Source organism: Neopsephotus bourkii, unplaced genomic scaffold, assembly GCF_033783945.1.
Source record: "Neopsephotus bourkii isolate Nb327-2 ecotype Australia unplaced genomic scaffold, CSIRO-AGI_Nbou_v1 NB_140, whole genome shotgun sequence".
Classification (NCBI taxonomy): Eukaryota; Metazoa; Chordata; class Aves; order Psittaciformes; family Psittacidae; genus Neopsephotus; species Neopsephotus bourkii.
The window spans coordinates 1,225,017-1,249,465 of NW_026900657.1; the positions used below are offsets into that span (position 1 = coordinate 1,225,017).

At 41.4% G+C, this 24,449-nt stretch overlaps 1 protein-coding gene across 1 annotated transcript; it reads right to left on the bottom strand.

Annotated features, from left to right (window-relative positions):
• Positions 1-1,988: 1,988 nt before the first annotated feature.
• Positions 1,989-22,095, bottom strand: CA4 (carbonic anhydrase 4). The gene is made up of 8 exons (XM_061368754.1): positions 21,706-22,095; positions 10,231-10,284; positions 9,609-9,779; positions 6,817-6,974; positions 5,778-5,870; positions 5,448-5,511; positions 4,782-4,945; positions 1,989-3,718 (listed from the first exon to the last, which is right to left on the bottom strand). Exons 1-8 carry the CDS (start codon positions 21,761-21,763, stop codon positions 3,530-3,532), a joined length of 951 nt encoding a protein of 316 aa, XP_061224738.1. The 5' UTR covers positions 21,764-22,095; the 3' UTR covers positions 1,989-3,529.
• Positions 22,096-24,449: the final 2,354 nt, after the last annotated feature.

Below are 24,449 nucleotides of genomic sequence, written 5' to 3' on the forward strand. Positions count from 1 at the left end.
TGTAGATTTGTATTAATTCACTGCATTAACGTCCTGTAATTGCCATGTCCTGTGCTAGAACAGAATGTGCCTGTGTGGTTGCAAAGAGGTGCCTCTGACAGAGAACAGATTGAACTCGATCACTGACACAGATGCAGGTTGTAGCGTTTCCGTTCTCCTCAGTGGTGTAAAGTTCAGATTCACTGTGTAAAAATAGTCATACTTGTCTATTCAGGTGTTGTTCGTGCTGAGGTTTGTTGTCCTGGGGTCAGCAGTAGCAGTCATTTTTCTCCTGCTTAGTAGCTGGTGCAGTGCTGTGGTTTGGACTTTCAGCCTGGGAGCAGTGCTGATAACACTGATGGTTTTAGTTACTGCTCAGTAATGTTTAGTCTGACCAAGGACTTGGTGAGTCTCATGCTCTGCCAGGGAGGAGGGGAAGCCGGGAGGAAGCAGAGACAGGACACCTGACCCAAGCTGACCAAAGGGGTATTCCATAGCACAGCACGGCATGCCCAGTATATAAACTAGGGGTAGTCACTTGGAAGGGCTAGATCACTGCTCGGTTGTGCTGGGTATCAGTTGGTGGGTGGTGAGCAGTTGGATTCTCTTCCCTTGTTATTTCCCTTATCGTTATTATTATTGGTGGTAGCAGCAGTGGTTTGTGTTATACCTTACTTACTGGACTGCTCTTATCTCAACCCCTGGGAGTCACATTCTTTCCATTCTCCTTCCCACCCCTCCAGGAGCAGGGGGAGAAAGGAGGGGGAGTGAGTGAGCGACTGCGTGCATCTGGGTTGCTGGCTGGGCTTAGAATCATAGAATAGTTAGGGTTGGAAAGGACCTTAAGATCATCCAGTTCCAACCCCCCTGCCATGGGCAGGGACACCTCACACTAAACCATGCCACCCAAATTAAACCGTGCCACCCATGGCTTAAACCATGACATTTGTGCTGAAGAATGCTTACAGAGGACTCTCTATCTCTTTAGCTTCTTTATTCTTCATCATAGTTATGTTTTAATATAGTTCATGATAAATAAGATTCTTCCACATCATAACTAATTACTGCCTATATAACATTACTACTGAGTCACAGCCTACTAAGAAGTTTCCTCCATGATTTATCATTTATCAGTAACAAAAATAAATAGTTGCCCCACATCCTCCATAGTTTCTTCCAATCATCCTTAAGAGAGCTGCCTATGAAATGAGATTGACTTCCAGAATTTAGTAAATAATCTGAACAATGAGGGATGGTTGTCTCTTATACATACTCCCAGCAGATACAAGAAAATTTTGTAGTGCAAAAGGCATTGTTCTCAGTGGAGGCATCCTGAGGAGTATTCACATCACTGGTCTTTAAAACAGGAGATACCGTTCCTACAGGACTTTTTACGTGGCTGTGCTGTTTACTATGTTGCATGCAAATCTTTAAAGAGCACTAAAATATGAGCTTTTCAGAGTATTTGCATTCATTACATCTTGTACAACAGCAAGAAAACCAAGCATCTTTCCTCCTAATTTCTTGCTGCATTCTCTACTTGTGGGATGTTGAGGGATGTAATGAAAATAGCGAACACGGAGATGTTCAATGAGTGGGTAAGTATGCAACCGTTCATCTTGGTTAACTACCTAGCCAAGTGTTTGTACAGAGGTGAAGTTACACTGGGTAAATCCACAGCACCCTGTCCTTCATTGTAATCTGCCTGCTGGGCTGAGTGTGTGCACCAGCTCTGCTGAGCAAGGTGCCACACTCAAAGCAATTGTGCTGTGTGCGGGTAATACACCTATGCCACATGTGAAAGGAAATCTCCAGGAGCCTGCTGACATCAGAAATAGCCCAATGTACTGCAAATCCCTCAGTTCCTGCCCCTCCACAAAATGCAAACTGAACCCTAAACATTATAAAGAGAATAGGGGAAAAAGTCACATTTATTTTCTGGATGAGTGTTGTGTGAATTCCTTTTCAGCAAGGATGAAGGAAATAATAAGAACTCAAGGAAATGACAATATAGGTCTCTGTTCAACTTTAATCTCGCATCTGTCTTTGCTTCTCAGAAGGTTTTCAGTTAGTTAAAAATACAGTTTAGGTCTTAATCATTCCTCTGATCTTTAAAGGTGAATTTTCTTTCCCATGTAGTTTTTTAAGCATATATTATTGATTGTTAAATATGAAAATAATTCCCTCCCTGCTTTTTCTTCTTTGGTGAGCTGTGGTTAGCCTCACTGCCATGATTTTCCTGAATACAGCCAGAGAGCTGCAGCATAAAGTCATCCCGGCAAACATGGCCCTGAATTAAAACCCACACGTCTGCTAATGTGAAATCCTACTTTGGTGTGGCCAAAATCTATCACTCTAAAGGAAGCTGTAGCATGTTATATGGCATTAGCCAAAGAAAACTGTTATGTCTGTCTTCAGAGAGAAAACTGGAACAATATAAGGAAACCCCATTTCCCAATATACTGGGTTTTTCTGTAAGTAAATGAGTAAGGCCTGAAGAAAACAGTTCAAATCACAGTCTTCTTGGAAAACCTCCGGATCTTAACCATATGTGAATATTGCAGGTATGTTATTATTGGAAAAAAAAATTAAGAAGGAAATGTTCACACTGAAATGTTCAAACTAGCAGTTAAAAACTTCCAAAATGTGGCACTGGAAAGAGGCATTTCTTGCACTGTCCCATTTTATTAGGCAAATGAAAACTGTAAAGGATCATCAAAGTCTCATGCTTCAAATGCAGCCCTCCAAAGAGAAGGAATTTCCACAGATGTGCAAGGGTTGAGCTTCCCTTTTTCTTTCTAGCACATCATATTGGCCATGGGCATCGCAGAGAAGGATGCTGTACTAGGCTGAATAAATAAGCTTAATAGAGAAACCTGAAATCCAGAATCAGCAGAGTAGGTGAAAAGAATCCAGTATCCTTATCTAAAAATTAACTTTAGATATTCTGAGGGAAGAAGAGGGGACAATTGTGTTAGTACAGATGAGATTTGTCACATATCCTTCACTAGGCAGGATGACCAGATGTTGCTCAATTGTGTGTGAGCATTTTTTCTTTACTCTGTATTGTACCTTCACATGGGACAATGTAGGGATTGTGAGAATTACTCCACGTTACCATCTTCCTGGTTTGCAGTGCTGAATGTAAACATGCTCCAACCAAAACCCTTCATAGGCACTTAAGAACAGATTCCTCTTGAAGGTCCTCTGTATAGCTTGTAAAGTGTCCTTCCAGTACTGTGTTAGAACTACAGGCTTGCAGATAATCCATCCTAATGTTTTCTTTCAATGTTTGTTTGTTTTAAATTTGAATCTTCATCGCTTTATCTTACAGTTCCTTTGAATTCTTGTGATTTAGTGCAATGGGTTTCATTTTATGTCAGAGCAGCAGCAGAAGTCCTTGGTTAGTGTCTGGAGGAAGACAAGGTTAAATTCTGTATTGAGATATGATTCATGAGTTGACAGGCTACTTGATACAAAGAACCAACAACAACAGTAACAAAAAAAAAGACTCCAAAAAGCCCAGGACTTTGAATGAGGTAAGAAGTGTTCATTGGGAAAGAGAACTCAGGATGTACGTAAGCATCAGGACCAACATTAAAACCTTAGCAGCAGGCAGGAGCATGCTGGCACTGGACCAGTACACCTTGCGCTCATTCAGGAGCTGAACAGGCCGGAAGTTTTCAGTCATGTAAGTTGAGTTCCTCCCATCAAAGTGGAGTGTTGAAAACTGAGAAATCTGCAGGCATCAGAGAAAAAGATTGTTAAATCCTCTTTCCATAGAACACTGTAAAATACGGTATTATAAATCTATAGTGCCTTAGTCTGGTTTTGAACTGTATGGATGCATAAACCTTGCAGGAAACAATGTGATGGAGGCTACTGCCAGACATCACTAACACATGACTTCTTTTAACCTTGGAAATCACGAGCATTTCCTTTCTGTGTGAGCCAAATGCTTTGTCCAGCTCAAGGACCTGGTTACACCAGTCCTCTTGACGCACATAGTCCTGTCCTTGCCCATCATATCCCAGTGACACCAAGAGAATTAGGATTTCTTTCTTTGCCTCAAATTTCTGCCTGTTGCATCACGGTGCTGGCCCAGAGCAAGCAGGTGCTCACTGTTGTGTACTGTGCTATTCTGGCTGTGTGTGGCTGAGCATTGCCGTGTGACTGAAGTGATTATGAGCACACTGCAGGTAGGAACTAAGCCACAACTGCTGGCTGTTGGCCAGGCTGTGCTGGCTGCAGTATTGCTGAGAGTCCACCCCAGGACATGCGAATTTCTTAATCCTGTACTCTGTCATCTGAACAGTCTGTATTTTCGAGGCAGTCATGATTGAGTCTCCTGATCCAATCTCTAGGACAAACATGGATGCTTAAAGCTGATGCTGATAGACTCAAAGTTTGCATTTTGAAGTATCCTGTTCTGGTATCCTGATACCTACAACACTAGGAGGAAAGAAGTGGGACTTGGGAATGAGCAGATGACAGCAGTGGAAGTGCTGCTGATGAAGCACTCAGCTAGGTGTTTACCTGTGGGATTTCTTTGGCTTTCTTTTCACATCGTCATTTCCCCTTCCTTCCCCTTTCCTGCCATTTTTCGAGGGATGATTTAATAGGGTCAAAAAGCTGTCACGAGGGACTACGTTTTGGCTAATGTCAAGCACTTGTGTGTGTGTCATAGGAAGAAAGCAGTGGAGCAGCTAACAAGTCTGGGTTAAATTGTGTGACTGAGCAGGCAGCCAAAGGGCAAATAACCATCATCAGCAGGTCTTCCAGGCTATCCTTCTGTGACTTACCTGAGAAACACTGAGTTCAATTGGCTTCTCAAATATCGTCCAGATGACACCCTCATAGCAGTCAGGAGTGGTGAGGGAGCCCTCATACCGATAATACCTTCCAAGGTCTTTCACAGGTGGGAGAAGAGAGCTCAGTGGCAAAGGGTCCATCTGTGCTGTTTGCCCTAAACAAACCACATGGAAACGTCTCTTGTAACAAGCACAGCTCCGGCTGTTGTTCACGTTTGTGTTCAGCTGTGGCTGGTACTTATGGCTACGTAAAGCCCCATCCCCACACATGCTTCCCACACCACCAGGGGCAGCCACACTGAGCTGCTTGTGAAATCCCTGAGTGCCAGCTGCAGGATTGCACCCAGCACATCTCACACACAGCTCTGTTAACGCTCTGCATGGTTTGCTGCTCGCTTTGTTTCCTTCTGCAGAAGCAGTACTCATTCTGGCCCGGTGCATGGGGAAGGTGGTCTTCACTGCAAGTATGAAGAACTAGATTTTCTCCCATCTGTGATGCTCTCAGTGCTCAACAAACTTTTATGTTTTGGCTTTGACTTTCAAGTAACAATATCTACTGTAGGTAGAACAGGACTGGACCATGAACTGCGTCAAATATAAATACCTGCTCAAAATAAATACCTGTTGTGTTTTGACCAACAAACAGAAGTGTCTTACCTTTGTATTTAATATTCGCTAATTCATTTACTAGAGTTTCATAGTTTTTATTTTCTTCTTCAACCTGAAATGGAAATATGTTGATTTTAAATCATGGATTTCTCAACAAGTGATTGCTTTGAATTGTGAATAAGACAGAAAAGAACCATAAAGCTAAAAGATAACAGCAAGATGAATACAGAAAAGGGTAAAGGAACTAAGTGCTTGTCCTGAATGCCTGCAGAAGATAGAGAGACCAAGGTCTTAGATTACCATAACGTTAACACAGTTGATGACTCAGCCAAATTGCTGGTATATTTGAGATGGGCAATTAAAAAACTGGTGACATACCTTTACAAAGAATGCCAACACAGCCACACCATCCTCGGTTTTCTTTGCTTCTGTTACATCCACAACATCTTCTCTTATGTGGACAATATGAAGCTGCAACACAACAGTAAAGGCCATTTACTGTTCATTTTCCTCTACAGTTCAGTGGTGTAAAGGCAGCCTGGCTGCTTCTTTGCTGCAGCAGGGCCTGAGCTGCTTGGCTTGTCACAGGCTGGGAACCAGCAGCTCAAGGTCCTTGGCCTGAGGCAGGAGCTATCAGTAAGTGGACTATAATTTGAAGCCAACATTCATCAACAATAGTTTCATGGATTTTTACATCATGGTCTAAAGGGGGCCTATAGGGATGCTGGGGATGGGCTCTTCATTAGGGACTGTACTGATAGGACAAGGGGTAATGGGTTAAAACTGAAACAGGGGAAGTTTAGATTGGATATAAGGAAGAAATTCTTTCCTATTAGGGTGCTGAGGCACTGGAATGGGTTGCCCAGGGAGGTTGTGAATGCTTCATCCCTAGCAGTGTTCAAGGCCAGGTTGGACAGAGCCTTGGGTGACATGGTTTAGAGCAAGGTGTCCCTGCCCATGGCAGGGGGGTTGGAACTTGATGATCTTAAAAGGTCCTTTTCAACCCTAACTATTCTATGATTCTATAATCCTTGTGTATCAGCACTGGCACTTTGTCTTGCCTTGAAGAGAATGTATTTTTTTGGTTGCACAGGTCAATTCATGGCTGCAGTCCCAGAAATTAATATATAATCTGGATAAGCAGTCTGAGAGTGTAATCAGACTGTATAGGCTTTGAAATGTTTCTCCTCCCAAAAGGCTATATAAGTCCAGATTTATCATCTGTCCTGTGCCTTTGCTATGCAGAAGTAGTGTGTGTCCTGATGTTGTCATTTGTTTAGCAAACAAGATGTCCTCAGTTCTTTATTTCTACTGTTGGGGTTTCATAGGAGAGCTAGCCAATGGTTTTTGTGCACCAGTATCTTACATAGCCAAAGTTCTTGAGTAAAAGCAACAATTCAAAACCGGTCTCACCTACCTCCATGGCTTGTTTTTCTCCATCTATGCTGTGCTCTGAGCCAGGAAGGTATCGCTGCACACCGGGGGCTCCCCAGTGCAAATGAAATTCTATTGCCTTGTATTTTCTTCCCAGACCTCCACCTCCAATTTTAGGGGATGTGCTTAATGTTACTTTAACTGGAGAAAACAGATAAGTTGTTATAAAAACCCCAAAGAGATCATACATTAATAGCACAGGAGAGTAGAGGGATGTATGTTCTTGAGGTTCAAAAGTTCTGAGTGTGCCAGAAGCTGGCTGAGATTAATTTGAGATGAAAAGGAGAAATATCACAGTCCACTTCCCAGTAACATGCAACAGCATTTGGGCATCCCTTTATAGCATGGGACGTGGAGCTTCTGTTCCCATTTCTACCTAGGATTAGCTCTGTGGACTTGAATGACTTGTGTAGAGCCTTACTTGCTGGAGAGCTGAGCTACCCATTACTTCATTTGAATAAACAAAATAAATTTGATGATACTTGTTTCCTTTTGTAAAATGGAGGAAAAGGACAGAGCACTGCTTTGGATTGTTCCAGGGGAAGGGATTTATAGGATTTTACATCATCCTTTGGTATATCCTTTGGCATATCATCAGCTAATTGCATTTGGATGAAACCAGGCTAATGGACTGTCTTTGCTTGATTGCACTGAGGGGATTTGTAGGGATTTGTTCACTGTCATTATAACCCCAGGAGTAAGAACTACTCAGACCTTTCAGAAGACCCTATATTCTTTCATTTTATTGTCTAGGAGAACACCCTATGTCAAAGTATTCTTAAAAGTAATCTTGACCATGGTTTATTTGATTTTTAAGCATCTTTTTATCCTCTATTGTCTGCACTGTAACATTTGTTCTAGTCAAGGTTTAAAGATACTCTCATTTAATTTAGTGTTGCAACTTCAGCCTAAGCATCTAAGTCATTACATCTATCTAATGTAATGCTTGATCTGTTGTTAACAGCAAAACTATATTTTCTTAGGAGCTACTTTTTTAGTTATAAATCACCATCACTTCCTGCGCTTGTGACATTTGTGATATATTTTATAATGTTAAGACCTCTACTTTAAGCACAGTACTTCTCTTTCCGTAGGAAAGACTGCTCTAACCTGCATTGAAGCCCCAGAGATTTCATTTCTGTTCTGAATTCCAAATGAACTGGAAGCCTGTGTGAGTCAGTTTTCTTTTTTATCTGTAAATGGATGAGTAACATATCTTTGTGGGCTTTGTTTATTTAGATTGTAGGACCTTGGAGACACTGACCTTTGCTGTCTGCACATCATGGACCATAATGATAGTCTAATCTCACGCAGAGCTTCTAATTGCAGCTGTAATTCAAGCAATAACTGTTCCAGTTTTGTACTCATTTTAGCACAGGAATTGGTTGCCCTCAAAAGGAAGAAATTTTAAAAGCCCAGATTGAAAAACTAATTCTTTTGTATGGCTGTAAAAGATGAGAGATCTGACCCATCCTTATGAGTGTAAAGTGTTGTGTAAAAGAGATTTCTATGCACAGCCACTGTAATGGGCAGATTCCAGAATATCATTCTATAATGGAAAAGCCATTAACCCGTACACTAATGAAAAGTCAAAGCATGTCTTTTTCTTATGGTCTGTCAAAATACTGATGTTTTAAACGAGAATTTCTGGCTGTGAAATCCTACTGAGCTGTTTGCCTTCTTCCCTTTGTATTTTACAATAAGGAAATATGTGCCATTTGCAACTTTCCACTTTAGGGATTTAGCAGTTAAGAACCAAAAACCATCACAGATTTTAAGAACACTTATCGAATCATAGAATCCCAGAATCCCAGACTGATTTGGGTTGAAAGAGACCTTAAACCTCATCTCCAACCCCCTGCCACAGTCAGGGACACCTTCCACTAGACTAGGTTGCTCCAAGCCCCGTCCAACCTGGCCTTAAACATTTTGAGGATGGGGCATAGGTAGATGTTATATATAGATAATGTTAAAAAGGGAAAAAAAATAAAAAGGATAACAGATTTATTTCTAAAGTTAAAGTAATTTAGTATAATATTGTTGAAGTGCCATCATTAGCATTGCTTTTACTGAAGAAAAGTGGAGGAAGTAAACCAGCTCTAAATCACTATTCACTGATTCACTGTTTACTGATATGCTGTTCACTGAATCACTGTTTACTGAATCAGTAAGGAGCTGATCAGCAAACTCCCATTAGATTACCTCTGAGTGCAGAGAAAACAGGTTGAAATCTAAGAAGATTTGAGCTCATTATTAAAGAGCTAGTAAGACACACATGTTGTGAGCCACTAGTTGAATGGCTTTCCCAGATTATGGTCTTCAGCAGAGCTCTTCTTTGTGCAGAAGCAAGGGTCAAAAAGGTCAAGCACAGAAATGAAACCTATAGGAGCATTCAGCAGAAATCATATACCTCTGCCAAACCTGTTGTCCTGAACCCCTACACCTACCCACCTCTAGTCCTAGAGGCTGTTTGATTTAGAGGTTCCCTAAACATCTTAAGTTCTGTCTCTGCACATGCACAGAGCCACTTTCTGCTGAGAAGCTCAAAGACCATGTCCAGAACCCCAAAACTAGGTAATTCCCACAGAGTTCCCAGAAAGCCTTGGATCAGAAGGTATTCTGAACATTTAACTTCTGAAATACAGGGGTGCTGTCTTAATTTTGCTTACTTGCTTTTAAGTAGCAGTAGTTATAGCTAACCTTGCCCATGGTGAATGCATGGTCCCAGGAAGAGGAACAAATAAATCCCATAACAACATATTTGACAGTACTTACCTGTATGTCCATTGTTTTCTATGTTCCATTTTGAAGACCCCTTCACATCATACCCTTCAAAATTCAGTGGCTTAAGGTTTTTGTCATAGGTGACATTTTTGGTGACAATATTGACAGGCGACTGTTTGTTCCCTTTGCAGATGACATCTATTAGATACCATTCTTGAGGAGCTGTGTAAGGATGAAGAAAATGACTTCTTTCTGTAGACTGCAAATCCTTTATAACCCCAAATCACCCAACAGCCAATTTATTCTTGCTTGGGAAATTGGGAACTTCTTTGAAGAAAAGGTCTTTGGATGTTGGAATGCAATCCAGCAATTTTCTTAGCATATTATTTTTGTAGATTTAAAATATCCATAGGTCATAGTGTTTTAAAATATTAATACTTTGTAGCATTATCTGTGCTTGAAACAAGATTAATATTTAGCCCAAAACACTGCTATCTTCAAAATACCATTCTTTAGGTATCTGATATAACACATACATTTACATTTAACATGATCATGCAGTGTTAAATGTGGAGTTGTGTGAATTTTTACATTATTTCTATCAAGAAGCCCTTTGCAAAACAATAGAACTCAAACACTAACGTGACTGGGAAAATGAACTGTTCAGCAGTACCTTCGCAGGATGGCTGCGCACACTTCTGTGACTGATAGCACCAGTGGTGTCCGACTACAAAGAAAATAGAACCATCAGGTATTAAAAATCAGATGAATGAAAAGCTGCAGAAATTCTGCCCCCTGAATGGATTTGTAACTTGTGATCCTGACACAGTGATGACTGGGCACACAGCTTTGACAATGTCATAGAATAGAATCATAGAATAGTTAGGGTTGGAAAGGACCTTAAGATCATCAAGTTCCAACCCCCCTGCCATGGGCAGGGACACCTTGCTCTAAATCATATTACCCAAGGCCTTGTCCAACCTGGCCTTGAACACTGTCAGGGATGGAGCATTCACAACCTCCCTGGGCAACCCATTCCAGTGCCTCACCACCCTTACAGGAAAGAATTTCCTCCTTATATCCAATCTAAACTTCCCCTGTTTAAGTTTTAACCCATTACCCCTTGTCCTATCACTACAGTCCCTAATGAAGAGTCCATCCCCAGCGTCCCTATATGCCTCCTTCAGATACTGGAAGGCTGCTATGAGGTCTCCATGCAGCCTTCTCTTCCCCAGGCTGAACAGCCCCAACTTTCTCAGCCTGTCTTCATACAGGATGTGCTCCAGTCCCCTGATCATCCTCGTGGCCTCTGGACTTGTTCCAACAGTTCCATGTCCTTTTTATGTTGAGGACACCAGAACTGCACACAATACTCCAAGTGAGGTCTCACGAGAGCAGAATAAAGGGGCAGGATCACCTCCTTTGACCTGCTGGTCACACTGCTTTTGATGCAGCCCAGGATACGGTTGCTTTCTGGGCTGCAAGCGCACACTGAAGCCGGCTCATGTTCATTTTCTCATCGACCAGCACCCCCAAGTCCTTCTCCACAGGGCTGCTCTGAATCTCTTCTCTGCCCAACCTGTAGCTGTGTCTGGGATTGCTCCGACCCAGGTGTAGGACCTTGCACTTGGCATGGTATTGTCTGCCTGATTTTATTAGAGAAAGATGTTTCATTTCATAAATACATAAGCAATGGCATGTAAGAGGTGAGTGCTTCAGCTGGAAAGAAAGCCTCAGTTGCTAGAGATTTCTTAGCAGGATGAAGCACACCATCCAGTGAGTCTAACTGGGTTTTAGTATCAAATAATCCAGATGAAAGCATCAGAATCCTGCAGTGAGTAGCTCTGACCTCTCTTTAGATCTGTCTTTAATGCATCAGTGTATACCTGTTAGTATTCCTTCCAAAAACCATCAGGAAGTATTAGAACTCTAGATAGGTTGCAGTTCTGAATAATGTGGGTTTGAAACCTTGGCTTTGGTACCTCCTGGAGGCAAAAGTTCCACATCTGAATATATGCAGTGTTAAATAAATTCCCTTTCATCAGTTCTGCACTTGCCATCCTTTCACATACTTGTAAATTCACTTATGCAGGATGACTTCTTTCTCTCTGTTCCAGAAACGATTTTAGAAATAACTTGGTGCAATAAGGAATTCGAAGGAATGAAGGATCTTGTTTCCCCAAGGACATGAAGAATCTTTAATTCAGCTGATCTCTGATCCCACACAGATGGTTGCAGAACTTTTCAATAGAACATCTTAATCTCACTTTTTCATTGTCAGAAGAAATATGAAATCCAGAGGAAGAGCTGATTTAACTGAAGTATCTAGTCAGGAAAGTAAGGGCTATTATATCCGTGCTTCAGTGGCTGTTCATGACAGTTACAAGGTTCAAATGGACTTTAACAGGAGCAGTTCTCTTTTCTATTCAATCAATAACAATCCAAATCCTCTTATAATCATGATTAATACTACAGATTCTGTTTGCCTATGGTTTGTGAATTATAGACATTTTAATCAATGGCTAATCAAATCTAGGGGTTATTATGGAGAAGACCTGTCATTTGATTGCTAATTGCCGTAATTTGTGATCTTTTATAATACGCCTGCTGGAAGGTTCATAACTGCTTCTAACACCTTCATATCAGTAGCACAGCAATACCATCCATCTAGTTAAGTACTCAGCAGCTGTAAGTAGATAGCAAGTGTGACTAGCTTTAACAACTGAGGGACACTTGGGTGAGCTTGGAGCCTGAATATTACCTTGAAAAAATGATACGGTTCCAGTTCATTTCTCACAAAAATTTATGCTGAAAACTCTGAATAATGTTGACTCGCTTTACGGTTTAGCAAATGTGTAGCACTACTGAGAAGAAAGAACATTGCTACGTTTGTAATGTAAGTGCACAGAGTTCTCCATTGTTGGGCCATTAATGTTTTGTAATTATCAGAAAACTGGTTTTGACAAGGATTTAGTTTTTTACTCACTTCTAAACTCACTCAAAACTTAGCCTTTGGACCTGCCATTTCTCAAATGGATTGTTGCATTCTTTCAGGCCTGGGTATGCAAGACAGAGACCAGACCTCCAGCAGCACGCAGCGGACCAGTTTCTCATCTCCACTAGGAAATGACCCCAAGTTCCAAGCACAGAATGTCACCAAGTGCCTCAGTCACTGTTCTAATCAATAAATACCTAGCAAACATCAGGTAAGCCAGTCTTCACAGTGCTTGGGTCTGTTTCATATGTGTTAGTGTTTGCATGGATGAATGACTACAGGCATGGTTTTGGCAACTGCTCTAGATGAGTGGTCAGTATGTGCTTTAACAATAGCTGCACCAGCAGCCTGTGATTGGGAGTGCTCTTTCTTTGTGAGTTATGTGTGCATGAACCTTCAGGAACAAACATGCCGCCCTGCAGGAACAACCTGGACACAAACATTTGAAGGTGGTAGCATATATGCAGCATGAGAGGAGAGTTACCAGCAAAGATCTGGTCTCAAAGTCTTTGCCATGTGAGTTAAATCAGGGACAAAAGTCCTCAGGTGAGACATCAAGGTCAATGGAGGTACTCTGGTCTGTTTACCATAACTTCTTGGAACAAGGTCTACTGTTCTAGGTTTGTAAAGTGCCTTGCACAATGGGAGTGTGATCGTGACTTAGACATCAAAGCATTACTGTAATGCAAATCAAATTTTCCGTTCAATATGATTCACAGTTAGGAGTAAGTGCAACAAGTTCATTGGGTACAAGGTTGTGGAGCTCTTGGACCATGACCATAGAACCCTAAAAATCAAAGACAACCCCAGGAACCACTGAGGGAAGGTAAATATCACCAAATCGCATTGTTAGTGGTCCTGACGTGGTGTCTCTGTACCAGAGGAGTGAAATAGAAGTGGGTTATGGAGCTTTTCATTGCTGTGTCTGGGTCCAGCCCTTCTCAAACAAAGCAAAGCTGACTTTCTACTAGCTGATAGGTGTTTAGCAGGTTCTGCCAAATAAGCTTGTGCATTTCAATCGTGTCTCAGGAGACTGAAGCATAGCTAAGCTCAAAATATTTCAGCCTGAATGTCAAGATGATGGGGAGAAAGAGTTTAAAAACTTAAAGATAAAAGTAAAGAATCCAGCCTTCAGGTGGCCACTGCTGCCTTACACCCAGCACTGGGAGTATTCTTCCCTTCTGTCAAATGCAGTGTACACCAAATGGTTGGTGTCTAATCTTCATGAGCTTTCTGCAAAGCTCCTGATGCCTACAAACTAACAAAACTGAAGTGTTTTTCTATCAAGTACTTATCGCAGTTGTGGTTTAGAAAGTCGGACGGTATCAGTGAAGTCGAACAGGTTATAAATTCAGCAGTTCATAAGAGAAAGGTCCTCAAAGCTGTTAAACTTTAATAAGTGAGCTAATTAAACATTGCAGAATGCCTAAGCAAACAATGGTTTAATGTTCATTGGGAATCAGATTTTTCTTCTGATTGGCGGTAATATGACATTAGAGAACAGGATCTTCTCTGCAGATGCTGCTCAGGAGGAATCAGACTGTTGCACTTCCAAGGATTTGGGTTTTTTTGAGTTAGGTACAATTCCTGCTTGCATATAGAGACCTTGTATTTACAATGCTCCTTTCCCCCCCTGGGCTTTCTGGCTTTATTTCTGAAGCAAGAAGGGAAGATACTTGTCACATGCAGTCAGTTGTCTATGGTCTTAGGCATGATTATGCCCTAAGGTATGTTGTCTAGTCTAGTTTTAATTGTCTGAGCGGCTCCTACCACTTCCCTTAGGAGACTTCTCCACAGTCTATTAGCCTCCACTGTCAGGAAATGCTTCCTGTTGAATAGCTTACATTTTCCACTTGCTTATCTGCATCCCATCACTCCTAGAAATATCTCTGAACCACCCTAAACAACTCTTTTCCCTCCCTGATGTTTACAGCATTCAAATATTTCGTTCATAATCTGTAATTTCTGTTCTTGCTTCATCTGTCCTCTGTCCCATCTCTTGATATGCCTTTCACCTTTCCACTGTTTCCACTCATCTCTCTTTCTCTGAAACCTGTTTCTTACAGGGACCCTGCACATCTCTGATGCCATCCTGCATCCCTCTCACCTGACTGTTCTTGCCATCAAACCTCAGCTCCCCCATTCTTTTTCCTGTTCTTTATTTTATTGCCTGGAAAAATGCAGCAGAAAGTGGAGGGTTTTGTGGTTGGGGGTTTTTTGTTTGGTCTGTAGTTGAGCTGCTGAAACCACTGCTGTGATATGAGCTGCCCTGGAGAGTTTCATAGCTTACTCCTTGCTGGTATGCGTGAATCGAACCATGAGCATTTATACCTTGCTCAGCATAGTGTTAGATACTAGCCAAGATTTCCAAAAGCTCCTTGCTTAATTGGTATTAAATAGAGACATTTGTACTGTTGTCACTATTGGAAGTAATATAATTCAGTATATATATATATATATATATATATATACCTGGACTTAATTGCTGTTTGTTATCAACTATATCTGGCTATTAAATCAAGAATCCATAATACAATGTAAGTGGTGATGTACCTTGACTTTACTGGGGTTTAGAGTAGGGCTGAACTGGGCTGAAGGCCTCCTTTTCCTTCCCAAAGTTCAAGACAGTTAAATTTAGGGAGTCTCTCTTGGCAAGTAAGCAGTCCTACTTATCTCTGTTTCTTCCTTGTCAAATTTGCAACTGGTTTCCTGACCAAAGCTGGTTTTTGGCCCCAGAATAGCTGGAAAACAATACTATTACGTATTGTTTTCATTTTATTGTAAATGTTTTCAATTGTTTTAGCTATCAAGCCTACCTCGGAAAGTTAAGGCAAAAAAATTCCTTCAGCTGAGAACTCCCTCTTCTGTTCACTTATGCAGCCGGATGGAGGACAGCGCTTCTGGTTGGAAGCCAGGTTGTTGGCAATTTGTCAGTGTGTTATTGTGGGATCTAGGAAAAGACCCTTAAGCTCTTTGGATCATGGTCAGATTGCCTGAATTCCATAAAAGTTCCTAAATCTACTTTGTCCTACTTGTTCCCTGCTTACTGCCCTACTTGGACCTACTGAGTTGCTGCTTGGAAGCCCTCATCTCTGACTCAGTGCCATCAGACAGGTGGTACTCAGGATAGCTGAAAATTGCCCTTTCTATTTGTCCATTTACACACAAAAACTTACTAAACCAGGTTTTGTCCTGCGGAATAAAGCAGTAAGAAATATATTGATTTTGTATGTTGATGGTTAGCTATTTTTATTAACTATATTTAATCTCCTGAGGTGTGAATGACCTTTATGCCACTAATAGCCTGAAGTAAGAGGCAGTAAGAATATCCTCTGTTACGTTTTACTGCAAATCCCTTCTCTCTCACTGACTGGCTCCTTTGTTTGTCCCTTTAGATCTCTTGTCACCCTCTTTCAGCCATGTCCTCACTGACAATTCCCTGTTTTCTGAGGCACACAGCTGATAGTGCTCCCACTGCACTGCTGCTTTAGAAAGCCCAGGCTGCCCTGAATGCCATCATTCTCATTACAGCTCTACTGCCCACCAGTTTCCAATCCACCCCTAAAACCCCTTGTAACCACTGGCTTTGCAGCCTGGCCTTTTCTATGAAAATGACAAAAGCTAGTTTTGCTTGTGGTGTATTTTTAGCTTCAGTTTATGTTGGGTTCACTCTATTTTTAGCTTGCTGTGTAAAACTCACTATCTTTAGTACAAAAGACAAAGCAACTTCAAAACAAGTGGAATCTGTCTTTCTAATTGAGCTTGCTGAACACAATGAACATATATACATAAGTCTATTTATACATTCTTAAGTATTATGCATCCTCAGGAAGCCCTGATCAACTACTTTGACAGGCAAATGCAGTTCCAAATGTTTGCTTCTAGACTGATGTGTCTCAAACCATGTAAACACAAATGTTTGTGGTCATTCACGTCCCTTCTAGTCACTTTTACCTGGAACTTTTCTCTTTAATAATGATACACATCTGTATGTATTCCAAGATATTATTGGGAGCTGACCTTGAAAATAAGCTTTATTGCAGGAGTGAAGCATTACAAGTAACCGTATCTAATAGACCATAAGTAACCATATCTGCACAGTGTTTATAATCTGCACATGTATACATGAATCATGTGCTGAATTGAGCTCTTTGTAATATATATAAACTAAAGGAAAAACCCAGAGATTGGAGGATTCTAGGTATGCCCTATAAACATTTGCAAACTACTTTCTCTGTGTCAGAGAGTGAGGGAAATGATTTCAGCTGTGACCTGTGATACTGTTGTAGCCTCTGTCATATATACCTGTCCTCATAAATTTGCTGTATCAAAGCAGGAAGCTGGCTTTTAATAAAATCTGAGTATCCAGGGCTAAGGTGATTTGCTTCTGTGGTGTATTTTGCTTTGCTCTGTTTAATAAGAATAAAATTCAGAAATATTTCTCTTTTTTTAGGTATTTTTAAAATGTAATTCCCACTATTTTTGGCTTTCCTTTTGTAGTCTTTCGTGCTGGGTTTATGACAACCGATCCTATGGCTGCAAATGCAACTAAAAATGTAGTAACAGGCCATTAGATATATTGTGCAACATAACAAAGCATCTCCTGCAATGCCATTAACAGGGAAAAAAGCCTATTTGCATGGAGACAGACACCCAGCTGAAGAGCTGGACCTTGCAGCAGGAAAGCACCTTGGCTTGGAAGCTGGAGAAGGACGAGGTGATGCAGCACATTGCAGTTCTGCATGAGGTCAGCTAAACAGTGAGTTAATACAAATTGATGACAGTGGAGTGTACTCACGCTAGTCAGGCTGATCCTTAAATGGAGCATTAGTAATGTGATTGGGTCCACTGTGTACATGGAAAATTGCCCACTCACTGCTTGTCACCAAAACAGGCTGCAAGCTAGTGAACAATGATTTTTGAACTTGGGAGCTGTGATACCCTTGGCTGCATCAGCCTAGTAAAATATCTTGGTGTGCTCAAGAGCCTTGATACTTGTTGAGGCATCACACAGATGTATGCTGCCTTAGGCACAGCACAGAGGAACAAAGCAGGATTCATCTCCTCTGTGGTAGCAGCCATTCACCTCTGCACGCTATATGCAATCACTCTCCAGCAGTTCAGAAGTCATGCAGGGCAGGAGGGGCATCTCATGCCCCTGCACTGGATTCTTACGCGATGGAGGCAGCAGAGGTGGTCTTGCAACACATGTATGTGTAATTCTCTAAGAGGAAGTCAGGATCTGCAGATGAATGCAGATTACAGCAAGATGTGTCTGCACAGTACATTTTCTTCAATAACTTCACATACAGACTAGTGTGGAGAGAATTGAGGCATTCCTTGTATGTCACAAATTTACCCATTTGCGCAGCTGTATCTGAATGCCACCCCTGGCAGGCTGCAGAAATGTAAGATGTTAACAACATTTCAAGGTTTATTCCATATATGAGTTTAATACTGTCTTTCAGCTGCCTTTCAGGAGTCTTCCAGTGATACACTATGTTGTTTCTTTGCCTGCTGGGCTTAGTCCTGTCCCACAAAATGAAACAGGCAGTTAGAGCTAACTGAAGAGCTGCTCCCTGTCTCACCTGCTGCTTTGCCACGAGCACTTTGCTGTCTTTTGCTGAATTTTAGTGTCAAAGAGAGAGTGGAATTGTTACAATGCCTTACCGCTTTGTGCCTTTATCACAAACTGTGAGAAGAAGTCAGTGTACTCTGAGATTACAGGATTTTCATCTTTAGATATCCTGGTCGAGCACTCTGTCCATTGTTTTCTCAGGCTTAAAACCCCTCCAATTGCAAGACAGGGAATAAACCCCACCTCACCAGAACTGTCCCTCTTAGAGAGTTTGTTTGCTAAAATTTGATTGCAGGAGCAATGTTTAATTGGAAAGCACAAAAAACCTGAGTCTCAAAGGTATTAAGTACTTAGTGCTGCTACAGGTTCAGCACAGATAGAAAACTCCGCTACCTGGAGCCTGCTTGTGCAGTTTACACAGCTATATGGAGAGGGGAGAGCACAGAGCAGTGTCAGTGGATGTCTCTTGCTCTCTGTGCACACTCAGCAGCCTGATAAATGTGAGCTCTTGTTTCTTCTTGCACACAGTGGATCTGCCAATGGTGGCATACACTGATACATAGGGACGATGGCAGGCAGACCCAGATAAGCCTCTAAATCTCTTTCTGCAGCTTGAATTATTACAAGGAAGGAAAAGGAGGAAGCCCAAAGCAATGTATCCTGCATAAAGATCATAACTTGAGATCAAGCTGAGATAACTGAGGTAACTACTTTGAGGTAATGTCAGTGATAGGTTGTCAGTTATATGTAATCATGTGCCAGATTATGTAGGTGGAGAGAGAGAAATTCAGGCAATCCATAGCTCCTAAAGCACCTATGGATTACTGCTTTTTCTATGTACTAGGTCTTGCATTGCCATTCTTCTTTGTCTTTCTTAAACAACTGCAAATAGAACTTTTAATCCTAGAGTGTATCTAAGGAGACCAGCATCCCACTTTTGCCAACCCTAAAATTAATTTGAAATACAACTGTAAGTATGTGTACAGTCTAAACCATTAGAACTGGAAATGGAAGTTGCAGCATCTTGTTTTATGCTACTTATGGAGATATCAGTTATACTTTGTATTTGAATGGCCCTGAGGAAACATCAGACTGGGAACTGATGCTGACAATGTCAATGTCAGCACGGTGATGTGAATTTTTAGTTTGTGAAAGCTAAAAGTATGTCAGTATACATAAAAGTATACAGAAAATTGAAGGAATCATGTTCTACCATGCATCAGTCCTTTTGGAGCAGTAGAGCAGGGACTGTGGGAAAATGCCTTATCATGACTATGAAAAATGTTCAAACATGCTGCAGTTCATCCTGTTCCTCTTAAAGAAAGTTTTTACCAGTAACACTTGGAGCTTGCTGTCACCCTACCACAAGGCTTCTAGATGGAGATTTATTACTGTCCTCTGCAACTGCTGTTCTCTGAATGGCCCTACAGTGAATCTGCCATTAATAAAACCTCTTTCTTAAAAGGTTTGGAATATTCCTGTTGGAATATTGCAGACATTCTGCCTCTCTTCTAATAGCAGTACCAGAGGGTCATTGATCTCTTAAAGGAATCAAGCAAGCCATTTGAGGTGCTTCAGTGCAGCTATTAATGGAATATGCTGAGACCTATATAAGTCAATGGCTGAGATGCTGGACAAAGGTTCAAGCTAGATGGTTTCTCTTCCTGCTGCTGCTTGATCTCTGGGCAGGTGGCTGCAGCAGTGTGCCTCAGTTTCCCTTCTATGGAATGGAGATAATGAAGCTTGCTTCCTTATAAAGCCCTGTAAGGACTATCAGTAATAATTTTAAAGCATAGGAGCTGTGATAGTAAGACAGATCAAAGCTGAAAGCGATTTGAAAGATAAACAATTATATTTACTATTTAAGTGCAGTGAGCTATGAGGCTGCCCAGGTTGGAAAACCAGCCCCAGTGGAGGTCTGTTAGATGAGCTGGTAAGTGGATAGTGCTCAAGCTAGCACTGAAAAGTGACAAGATAGAAATGAAATGCTTGCTTTTAAACAGGATCCCTTCCAAACATGACAAAACATCAACAGGATCCCTTCCAAATATGACAAAACATCAATTAGGCTGATTCTCAAAAGCTGAGGTTTCTTGAAAAATGTTTAGCCTTTAACTTAGCATAATGCATCCTGTGAAACTTCTGCCTCAGGAAAAGGTTTGGAAAAGAAGGCTGGGGAGAGGGCAGGTTCCATGCGTATTAATGACTGTGTTGTTTCCTCTGCATTCAGGGGAGAAAGTGGAAATAATCGTGGTTGGGGGAAAAAAACAACAGAAACTTATTATATCCATTCCTTATCTTACTTCCGTCTGCTCAGGCGCTAATTATCACCACTAATCCAATAAAGCCCATAAAGGTTTTCTAAATAGCCTTTCAAGATCCTGTAATAAATCTCTTCATAGAGCAGTAAATTGAGCAAAGTGTTAATCAGTCAGTAATCAATAGCAAGCAAACACTAGTTGTGGACTTTGGAAAAGCAAAGGTTCATTGTGTTTCTGTTTACCTGTCCCACGTGTGGGAAGCCTCTGGGGAGAGAATACCTACAAAATACAGACTAAAGAAGAGGGGAAGTGTTTGAACCACCAGGTAAGAACCTGGAAAAGGCAAGCTACAGTGTCATGGGTATGGCAAGTTAATTAAAACTAGAGAAATAGAATATAGAAGGGATCCCCAGCCCCTGTTTCCCCAGGGCTGAGGCTGTGCTCCTTAAGGCACTTTCTGAGCACCTCAGACCGCTGTTACTTTAAGTCTGACAACTGAATCTTGATCTGCTTTAAAACTGTCTCTTTAATAGGCTCTTGGTGCACTGCTTCCCTCTGATACCACTGATAATATTGTATCTTTTTTTTTCCTTAATGTAGTCTAGTCTATTTTAGTGCAAACAATAGATCCTTCATTACCTTTAGGAACTGCAGTGTTTATCTTTAATTTTGAGGCTGTGTGCTGATATTTACATAGGAAAGGGGATTTATTCTATGTTATAGCATTGCTGATCAAATAGAAGCATAAAAATACCCTCTGCATTTTTCAATACTAATTATAGACCACTATTTAATCCAGGCATCGTAAGTGCATAGTGTACTTATGTACATAGTGCACAGGCTGCAAAAATAGATGGACGTGCTGAGGTAATGCAGCAGCAAAGACATATTGTTCTTTTTCTCTCAGTGGGCAACCATAAGATTTTCATCTTCTATCATAAACAGTAAAGCAATAAGAGTAGCAAACTAACCCAAGCTACTTGAAGGTTTAAGAAGTTCATAGAAGTTTGATTTTTTACATGTACAGATGTAATTAACTATAGAGATCAAGTCAAACCTCATTGATTTTTCTTAGGAGGAAGGCAACTATACTCTCTAAAGGTGAAAAAAACCAAACCCACTCGTTCATTCATGAGAAATCTGTACTTGATATTTTAGCAAAAATAATAAAAGGCAGAGAAATAAATGAAACAATCTTCCTTTGACATATAGAAGAATTAGAGAGTCTGTACGCTGTGTACTGATACTCAGAAACAAAACATAAATAAGAGTAACCTTGGTACATGGGGTTAGAAAGAGCAGACAAGGACTTACCTACTGCCTCTGTCTTGAGAAGGTGCAAAGAGAACAGAACAAGGAACAGCAATTCCATTATCTATTTTAAATAGGCTCAGTGTTGAAACCAGAATTGATTAGACTTCTTAGTATGTGATCATATTTCTGCTCTCAGTTTTATACTGGAGTAAGTAGTCCTGGACAGACCTGAAAGCCATAGCCAGGAAGGTGAACTCCTCCCCTTTGTAATTTCTCCAGATTTACCCTGCTCCTGATTTGCCTACATTTATTCATTTCTACAAAACCAGTGGCAAAAGGAATAAGGTTTTCTAGCACTAAGCAAGTACCCTGGAGTGAATATCTGATACTCTGCAACCTATGCACCTTTAGTCACTGAAAATGCTACATCTTTATTTACTGCAGGCTTTTCTCCTGCCAGCCCACAGCACATTTGATTAATGCATGCTTTAAGGTTAGGGTTTGGTTCCAAAAACCTCCAATGAAACAAGCAAAACCCCTACCCCACCACCCTCCAAACAGCTGCTCAGGGATGGAGATTTGAGACTGGAAAAGGGGACTGCTGTGTGCAGTAACAGGGAATGCTTATTAGGTGACAAACCAGCACCTTCCTTATATATGCTTTTGCACTTTGTGAATTAACAGAGAGGACACCTTTTCTGTTGTTTGCTTGGTTGGTTTGGCTTCTTTTCTCTTTATTTTTTAATTATACTTTTTCTTAACTTTCCTGCTTCTGATATTATAGTATAATATACAGATATATCTGATATACAGATGTATATCAGAGAAAATATATATAAATTTTTGTAGATATATCTATTATATCTGGTATACAATTTTTTTTTCCTGTCACCTTTGCTTTCCTATCTGAATATTTTAATTCCATGTGTATGATTCAGTGCCAATTCAGGTTTTATGTTCCACAAACAAAGGTGTGTACAGGAAAGTGACACTACTGCTTCTTGCTCATAGTCATAGACACGTTTTCATCCTTCCATTTGGCGTTGGATTTTGACACAGCTGAGGAAAGCAAAGGAGGGAGTACAGCTTCTTCTTCCCTTTCTCCATGTGCCTCTCTGTCCATGGGGTGCAACGCACATGCTTGGTTGGGTGCAAGAGGAGGATGCTTGACCCAGTGCTCTCGCATGATGGGCTGGATGGAGTGAAGTAGCATTATGCTGGCTGCATTGAGCCTGCCGAGTCATCCAGCGAGGGCTGAGTTAGGAAAAAGAGCCAAGAAAGTGTTTCTTGTCTTTAGGAAGAGCTGCGGGCTCCCAGGTGAGGAGTATGGCCATTCTGCTACTGGTAGTAGGGTCGCACAGGACCGGGACCTGTAATAACAATGGGAAATCTGACAGCTGACTTATGAGCAGGTCTTTTATTCATAAAAAAGATGGCTATAAATAACATTCCAACAATGAAGATTTGCTGGGTAGTGTTTTTCCATCCTGGATTAGGTAGATTAAAGCACGAACAGAAGATGATTTGCCTAGCACATGGTGCTCAGATAAACAGTCGCTGCAGTGACAAGAACAATAAGGGGATTTGTTGCATTTTTTAACTTCCTAGTCTGGCAGCCTCGGTGGAGTTATCTAAGCAAGGTGCATGCTGAGCACGTACAGAGGAACGGGGGCATGAACGGGGCCATGTCAGGTGGTGTCAGCCTTCAGGGACATCGGCCAGACATGTTGTTCTTGGGCTTTACAGCAGGGGAGCTGAACCAAAGCTGAACACCAAACTGCTTAGTTCTCTGCAAGATGAAAGCTTGCTAGAAACCTGCAGTTTAGGACTGAAAAATCTGAGAGTTACAAATTTGATCTTGAAATTCAGGATTCTCGGTTTGTTTTTTTGGCTTTCTTTTGGGGCTTTTTTAACTTTTGCAAACCTTCCAGCCTGTCATTATTAAAGTGGTAACCAATTGCACTGCAGTCATATTTACTAAGTCTTTATTTGTGTTAGGAAGTGAAGGGAGACTCAGAGAAAGACATTCCCTTCCCTTATAAAGTCTGTTATCTAAATAAGCAGGGTGCAGACATCATATGATCTCCATTATTTCTTCTAAGGAAACTTACCTGACAGGTGCTTGGTTATCATCAGTTCTTAATGACGTCTTTGCACCTAGGGATACTTTTGTAAGGAAACTCACTCTGGGTGGATTTACATAAAGGACTTTTGGCACTGAACTTAAATACATATGAAGATCTTGGTCAGAGAAGATAAGAGGCAAAGCTACACAGGGAGTCTGTTGCAGGTCACTGAACCCAAAGCTCCTTTTTGGCGTAAGGATTGCAGTTGTGTTCATAGCTACAGGATAGGTAAGAACAGGAGAGAGTATCAAAACCACTTACTTTGGGGCCTTGAGAGCCAAAGCAGCAATGATTTTGGAGCTGTTCCCTCCAGCCTGGTTTCTGAAATGCGTGACATTAGCCTGACATTAGCCTGCTGCTACCAGCAGAGCTTCACGGGAAGTTCGAAGGGACCGACGTGACGGCTGATAAAGCTTGCATGTGTTTGAGCCAAATGATCCTACCATGTGCTGAAGGGAGGAAGTCCAGAGCTGTTCCTGACCCTCCAGCTGGACTGCTGCGGTCCCCCCTGCCCCAGCAGTGCAGGCAGGAGGGGATGAGAGCAGCCTGGGTCTGACTCCATGGCACAAATGCATGAGAGTCCCAGCAAAGTCAAGGCAGTGACACAGCTCTTTGTGCTGGGAGGCCAAGTTACTCTTAGAAGGAAGATCTGAGGCCTGTGAGGGAAAGTCTGCCTTG

Excerpts from the sequence above, each read along its gene's own strand:
- CA4 (XM_061368754.1), bottom strand. The coding sequence starts at position 21,763 with ATGGAATTGCTGTTCCTTGTTCTGTTCTCTTTGCACCTTCTCAAGACA. Across the intron at positions 9,780-10,230 it reads TGCGCAGCCATCCTGCGAAG|CTCCTCAAGAATGGTATCTA; the intron begins GTACTGCTGAAC and ends ATCCTTACACAG. Across the intron at positions 4,946-5,447 it reads AGCGAATATTAAATACAAAG|GGCAAACAGCACAGATGGAC; the intron begins GTAAGACACTTC and ends TGGTTTGTTTAG.